This window comes from Cherax quadricarinatus, chromosome 47, assembly GCF_038502225.1.
Source record: "Cherax quadricarinatus isolate ZL_2023a chromosome 47, ASM3850222v1, whole genome shotgun sequence".
Taxonomy (NCBI): Eukaryota; Metazoa; Arthropoda; class Malacostraca; order Decapoda; family Parastacidae; genus Cherax; species Cherax quadricarinatus.
In genome coordinates, this window is record NC_091338.1 from 32,056,975 (window position 1) to 32,064,575 (window position 7,601).

At 44.2% G+C, this 7,601-nt stretch overlaps 1 protein-coding gene across 1 annotated transcript in view; it reads right to left on the reverse strand.

Moving 5' to 3' along the window:
- The window catches only part of LOC128696605 (sodium-coupled monocarboxylate transporter 1-like), a 278,238-nt gene that overhangs the window by 270,181 nt on the left and 456 nt on the right, over window positions 1-7,601 (reverse strand). The window contains exon 2 of the mRNA XM_070094787.1: window positions 2,617-2,805. Coding sequence (XP_069950888.1) covers window positions 2,617-2,805 — 189 coding nt within the window. The remainder of the gene's footprint in view (window positions 1-2,616; window positions 2,806-7,601) is intronic.

Genomic DNA, 7,601 nt, shown 5'->3' on the forward strand with positions numbered 1-7,601 from the left:
ACAATTACTACACTGGGACTTCACTGTTTTCCTGCCAAAACCCATACCACTAACTATTCCTAGTTTAATGTCCTAACTGCTCCCTCCACTGCAGTTGCCAGTGCTACCACCCCAGACCTAGATAAGTGAACCCCATCCCTGGCATACATGTCATTTCCGCCATAGAAGAGGTCCCAGTTGTCAATGAATTTTACTGCATTTTCCTTAAAGTATTTGTCCAGCCAGCAATTGACACCTATTGCCCTGGACAACCATTCATTTCCAACCCCTCTCCTTGGCAAAATACCACATATGACAGGGTTCCCACCCTTACTCCTAATTATTTCTATTGCTGACCTATACCTGATAATCAGGTCTTCACTCCTACGTCTGCCAACATCGTTGCCTCCAGCACTGAGACAGATAATAGGATTGCTCCCATTACCTCTCATGATGTCATCCAGACGGCTAACAATATCCTCCATCCCAGCCCCAGGAAAGTAAACTCTTTGTCTCCTACTCCTGTCCTTCAAGCAGAATGCCCTATCCGTATACCTAACTTGGCTATCCCCAACAACAACAATATTCTTACCTTCCTTGGTGTCGTTCGTCGTGATGTTCCCAGTAGTCGACTCACATTCGTCGGGTAGCACTGAGAATGTATTAGATGTTTCCACAACAGTTTCCACGGCAGTCTCTTTCTTCTTCATCGTTTCTATCTTTCCATTCGTCTTCTTGATCGTCAACTTCATTCCCTGCTGTCTAGCCACTGACCAGTTTCCATTCTTGACCTAAGGACTCATAACAGAAGGACTACTACGAATCTTCTTGTTTTCCTCGGTCAGTCGCCGAATCTCCAACTTCGCTATCCTCAATTCTTCCTTAAGCTGTTGGTAAAGTTGCTCGATGGAGGGCATCTTGCTTCAATTCGTAGAGAGTGCGCAAACAGGTCTTCACAGAGCTAAGTACACGTCAACACTGCGCAAAAGCCAACTCAATCAGGAGCTACTGTGCAGCACGTCCGCACGGCCCAATAGCGATGCAAACACTAGACTATGCTGCTCAGTTCTGGTCACCGTATTACAGAATGGATATAAATGCTCTGGAAAACGTACAAAGGAGGATGACAAAGATGATCCCATGTATCAGAAATCTTCCCTATGAGGATAGACTGAGGGCCCTGAATCTGCACTCTCTCGAAAGGCGTAGAATTAGGGGGGATATGATCGAGGTGTATAAATGGAAAGCAGGAATAAAAAAGGGGATGTAAATAGTGTGCTGAAAATTTCCAGCCAAGACAGGACTCGCAGCAATGGTTTCAAGTTGGAAAAATTCAGATTCAGGAAGGATATAGGAAAGCATTGGTTTGGTAATAGAGTTGTGGATGAGTGGAACAAACTCCCGAGTACAGTTATTGGTGCTAAAACGTTGTGTAGTTTTAAAAATAAGTTAGATAAATACATGAGTGGGTTTGGGTGGGTGTGAGTTGGACCTGACTATTTTGTGCTGCTGGGTCTGGTACAGTGCTCCATCCTTGAGTGAGGATTACCAGACTGGGTGGGTCATTGGGATAATCCAGGGGGTGGGTCATTGGTCTTATCCGGGGGGGCATGGACCTGCTCCGCATGGGTCAGTAGGTCTGTTGCAGTGTTCCTTCTTTCTTATGTTCTTATGTTCTTAACACTTGGGAATCTTTAATGAGGATACCCAAGTGTTGCACATGTGTCTAATTTAATAGCTTGTCGGTTCTCTGAACCATTCATCTACATTCACTGGACAGCTAGAACTATGCTCTGAAAACGTCATATTGGCAACCAACACCACCTACCTGACCCATAGTCAGGTCATTCCAATTTAACCCATCCAGATAATTTCTCAATCCCATGAAATCTGCCAAGCAGAAGTCTGGGACACAGACTTAATTGCAGTTATTTTGGTAATTCTATATATTGAAACTAAGTCATTTGTGATCACTTTTCCCAAACTCATCATTAACCTCAAGATTATTAATTAGTGATTGTCAGTTGGAAAGAACCAAGTCAAGCAGATTGTTTCCTCTAGATGGCTTTGTCAAAAACTGCTTTAAAAAAGCAATCTTGAACCGTATCAATAAAGTCACTAGACTCAAGATTTCCTGTCATATTGTTCCAATCAATTTGTCTAAAGTTAAAATCTCCAATTAACATGACAGTTTTTTATCTAGATGCGGTATGAATTTCGTCCTGTAGCTATAAATCACACTCAAAATTAATTTGTCACGACCCTCGAGAAACTGTAGACAAACAGATTGAGTGTCCGATGCGTCTAATACAACTATTTAAATTATCTCTGACTTGCATCGCCACTCCACAACCCTTCCTGTTCACCTTATCAGAGCCAAATAGTTTATAGCCTTGTATGTGGCATTCAGAAGACATTTTTCTACCTTTCAGGTTGAACCATGTCTCTGTTATAGCAATAATATATGTTACCTGGACTTGCAAATAATCTTAGCTCATCTATCTTATTTCTTAGATTCCTACTATTAGTATAGTAAACCTTAAGCTAGCTAGTCACTCTCTGCTCTCTATTGTCATTCAGCTAGAGATAAAGTGATCTTATAATCATGAGACAGACGTGCTACCTTAGTTTACTCACAATGGTGACATAGAAGGTGCAGATAAGACCCATCAGAACCACCGAGATGGTAGAAGAGAGGTTCGTGAAAGAGCTGAGAACGAGTGAGGGAGCGTACAGAGCGAGTGCAAGATAAAGCACCATGTACAACATGAAGTTGATCGATGTCAGTTTCCGTAGCGCAGACGACTTGAATCGGATCTCCACGTACTGTTAGAAAGAAAAAAAAATATACAGTAAAACTTTAAAGAACATCTTGTGCAAGAAAGGTATAAAATACCGACAATATGAAAGTTAAGACACATGAGCAATATCTGGATATCTTTATTGTAGACGTTTCGCTACCCAGTGGCTTTATCAATACAGATTCGAGGACATAATTGGAAGACAGTAGAACTATATACAAAAGATGAGGTAATCAGTCCCTCAGCCTTGGAGTTAGTGTTCACAGCATCTTGGTGGTGGAGAATCTGGAGCAAAGGCAAGAAGACTGGCGGTTATATAAACGTCAGTAGATAAGAACGTGTAGCAGACGAGGGCATAGTCACTGGTAGGCGGGATTCCCCAGTAAAAGTACGTCCTACCGAAAGAGATGGGTTAGTTGTAGCAGCCGTGAAGAAGATCTTGTAGATGTCCTCAGAACCAAAACTACATGATGTTGCAGTGTCTGACAAGTATATAGTTCTACTGTCTTATAATTATGTCCTAGAATCTGTATTGATAAAGCCACTGGATGGCGAAACGTCTACAATAAAGATATCCAGATGTTGCACATGTGTCTTAACTTTCAAAGTACATCTTGATTAACGTACATAAGTGCATTGCTTTATTAATAATCAGTGATGCTAATAAAAAAAAAATAAAAGTATAAATAAGCACAAAATATTTTCTTTCTGTACCTGTATTTTGAATGGGATTGCCAGAAATAATGTTTCCAAGAAAACATCTTACACTCCTGAGCTGCTCAACGATTCACTGACAGTCATATCATAGTCTTTCACTAGTCTATATTAAGTTACATACTTTATTGACAGTAGCTAATATCAGAGTGAATATAGTCTAATTTGAAAGGAAATAAAAGTTGTGTTGCTCCATCTTTGGCATATAAACGTTGCTGATTCAAACAATATGATGTCTATATGCAAGCCTCATTCTAACTATCGTCCACTTCAAGGTGCCGCTTTGTGATTTACCTCTGGCACTCCAAACATTCTGACTTCGCTTATGAAAACTGTCTCATCCTTTAATATTAACGGTTCAGGATACCTAAAGCACTTAGCTTCACTGGCTAGTATATCTGATCCACTTAGCTTCACAGGAGAGAATATCTGAACCACTTAGCTTCACGGGCCAGGATACCTGAACCACCGAGCTTCAGGGGCCAGGATATGTGAACCACTTAGCTTCATGGTCCAGGATACCTCAACCACATAGCTTCACGGGCCAGAATATCTGATCCACTTAGCTTCTCGGGAGAGAATATCTGAATCATTTTGCTTCACGGGCGAGGATACCTGAACCACTTACCTTCACGGGAGATAATATCCGAACCAAACCATACCACTGGCGAGGATAGAACCCGCGATCAGAGAGTCTCAAAATTCCAGACCGTCGCGTTAGCCTCTGGAGTCTTGAGACTCTCTGATCGAGGGTTCTATCCCCGCCCGTGGTATGGTTTGTTTGCAGTCGTGTCATTACGGTTTCGTGAGTCAATATCTGAACCACTTTTCTTAACGTGCCAGGATATCTGATCCCCTTAGCTTCACGGTTCAGAATATGTGAAACACTTAGCTTCACGGACCAGGATATGTGAACCACTTAGCTTCACGGGCCAGGATATCTGATCCACTTTCCTTCACTGGCCAGGATATCTGAAGCACTTAGATTCAATGGCCAACATATCTGAACCACATAACTTCAGGGATAAGGATATGTGAACCACTTAGCTTAATTAACGGTCCAGGATACCTGTACCACTTAGCTTCACGGGCTAGTATGTCTGATCCACTTAGCTTCACGGGAGAGAATACATGAACCACTTAGCTTCACGGGCCAGGATACCTGAACCACATAGCTTCACGGGCCAGGATATCTGAACCACATAGCTTCACGGGCCAGGATATCTGAACCACTTAGCTTCACGGTCCAGGATATAAGAGCCACATTGCTTCACGGGCCAGGATATCTGATCCACTTAGCTTCACGGGCCAAGATACCTGATCCACATAGCTTCACGGGCCAGAATATCTGAACCACTAAGCTTCACGGTCCAGAATATGTGAACCAATGAGCTTCACGGGTCAGAATATCTAATCCACTTAGCTTCACGGAAGAAAATATCTGAACCATTTAGCTTCACGGGCAAAAATATCTGATCCACTTAGCTTCACGGTCCAGGATATGTGAACTACTTAGCTTCACGGGCCAGGATATCTGATCCACTTACCTGTTTATTGTGATCTTACTGTTCACACATGCACACACACACAAACACACACAAACATACACACACACACGTACACCCACCCACACACAAACACACAAACATACACACATACACACACACACACACGTACACGTACACCCACACCCAAACACACACACACACACACACACACACACACACACACACACACACACACATTTTCTTGAACTGCAAGAAGGCATTTGACACAGTACCACACAAGAGATTAGAGCAAAAACGGAGGACGAAGCAGGAATAACAGGGAAGGCACTACAGTGGATCAGGGAACACTTGTCAGGAAGACAGCAGCGAGTCATGGTACGTGGCGAGGTGTCAGAGTGGGCATCTGTGACCAGCGGGGTCGTACAGGGGTCAGTCCTAGGACCAGTGCTGTTTCTGGTATTTGTGAACGACATGACGGAAGGAATAGACTCCGAAGTGTCCCTTTTTACAGATGACGTTAACTTGATGAGAAGAATTCATTCGGTCGAAGACCAGGCAGAACTACAAAGGGATCTGGACAGGCTGCAGACCTGGTCCAGCAATTGGCTCCTGGAGTTCAACCCCACCAAGTGCAAAGTCATGAAGATTTGGGAAGGGCAAAGAAGACCGCAGACGGAGTACAGTCTAGGGGGCCAGAGACTGCAAACATCTCCAAAGGAAAATGATCTTGGGGTGAGTATAACACCAGGCACATCTCCTGAAGCGCACATCAACCAAATAACTGCTGCAGCATATGGGCGCCTAGCAAACCTCAGAACAGCATTCTGACATCTTAACAAGGAATCATTCAGGACCCTGTACACCGTGTACGTTAGGCCCATATTGGAGTATGCGGCACCAGTTTGGAACCCACACCTAGCCAAGCACGTAAAGAAACTAGAGAAAGTGCGAAGGTTTGCAACAAGACTAGTCCCAGAGCTAAGAGGTATGTCCTACGAGGAGAGGTTAAGGGAAATCAACCTGACGACACTGGAGGACAGGAGAGATAGGGGGGACATGATAACGACATACAAAATACTGAGAGGAATTGACAAGGTGGACAAAGACAGGATGTTCCAGAGATTGGACACAGTAACAAGGGGACACAGTTGGAAGCTGAAGACACAGATGAATCACAGGGATGTTAGGAAGTATTTCTTCAGCCACAGAGTAGTCAGTAAGTGGAATAGTTTGGGAAGTGATGTAGTGGAGGCAGGATCCATACATAGCTTTAAGCAGAGGTATGATAAAGCTCACGGCTCAGGGAGAGTCACCTAGTAGCGATCAGTGAAGAGGCGGGGCCAGGAGCTCGGACTCGACCCCCGCAACCTCAACTAGGTGAGTACAACTAGGTGAGTACACACACACAGTGTATAATTGACAACCAGCACAGTTTCAGGGAAGGAAAATCCTGCGTCACAAACCTACTAGAGTTTTATGGCAAGGTGACAGAAGTAAGACAAGAGAGAGAGGGATGGATCGACTGCATTTTTTTGGACTGCAAGAAGGCCTTCGACACAGTTCCTCACAAGAGTTTACTGCAAAAGCTAGAGGATCAGGCACACATAACAGGAAAGGCACTGCAATGGATCAGAGAATACCTGACAGGGAGGCAACAACGAGTCATGGTACGTGACGAGGTGTCAGAGTGGGTGCCTGTGACAAGCGGGGTTCCACAGGGGTCAGTCCAAGGACCTGTGCTGTTCTTGGTATATGTGAACGACGTAACGGAAGGGATAGACTCAGAAGTGTCCTTGTTTGCAGATGATGTGAAGTTAATGAGAAGAATCAAATCGGATGAGGATCAGGCAGGACTACAAAGAGACCTGGACAGGCTACAAGCCTGGTCCAGCAACTGGCTCCTTGAGTTTAACCCTGCCAAATGCAAAGTCATGAAGATTGGGGAAAGGCAAAGAAGACCGCAGACACAATATAGTTTAGATGGCCAAAGACTGGAAACCTCACTCAAGGAAAAAGATCTGGAGGTGAGTATAACACCGAGCATATCTCCTGAGGCGCACATCAGTCAGATAACTGCTGCAGCATACGGGCGCCTGGCAAACCTACGGATAGCGTTCCGATACCTCAGTAAGGATTCGTTCAAGACTCTGTATACCATTTACGTCAGGCCCATACTGGAGTATGCAGCACCAGTTTGGAATCCACACCTAGTCAAGCACGTCAAGAAATTAGAGAAAGTGCATAGGTTTGCAACAAGACTAGTCCCAGAGCTACGGGGATTGTCCTACGAAGAAAGGTTGAGGGAAATCGGCCTGACGGCACTAGAGGACAGGAGGGTCAGGGGAGACATGATAACGACATATAAAATACTGCGCGGAATAGACAAGTTGGACAAAAACGGGATGTTCCAGAGAAGGGACACAGAAACAAGGGGTCACAATTGGAAGTTGAAGACTCATATAAATCAAAGGAATTTTAGGAAGTATTTCTTCAGTCATAGAGTTGTCAGGCCGTGGAATAGCCTAGAAAGTGAAGTAGTGGAGGCGGGAACCATGCATAGTTTTAAGGCGAGGTATGATAGAGCTCATGGGGCAGGGAG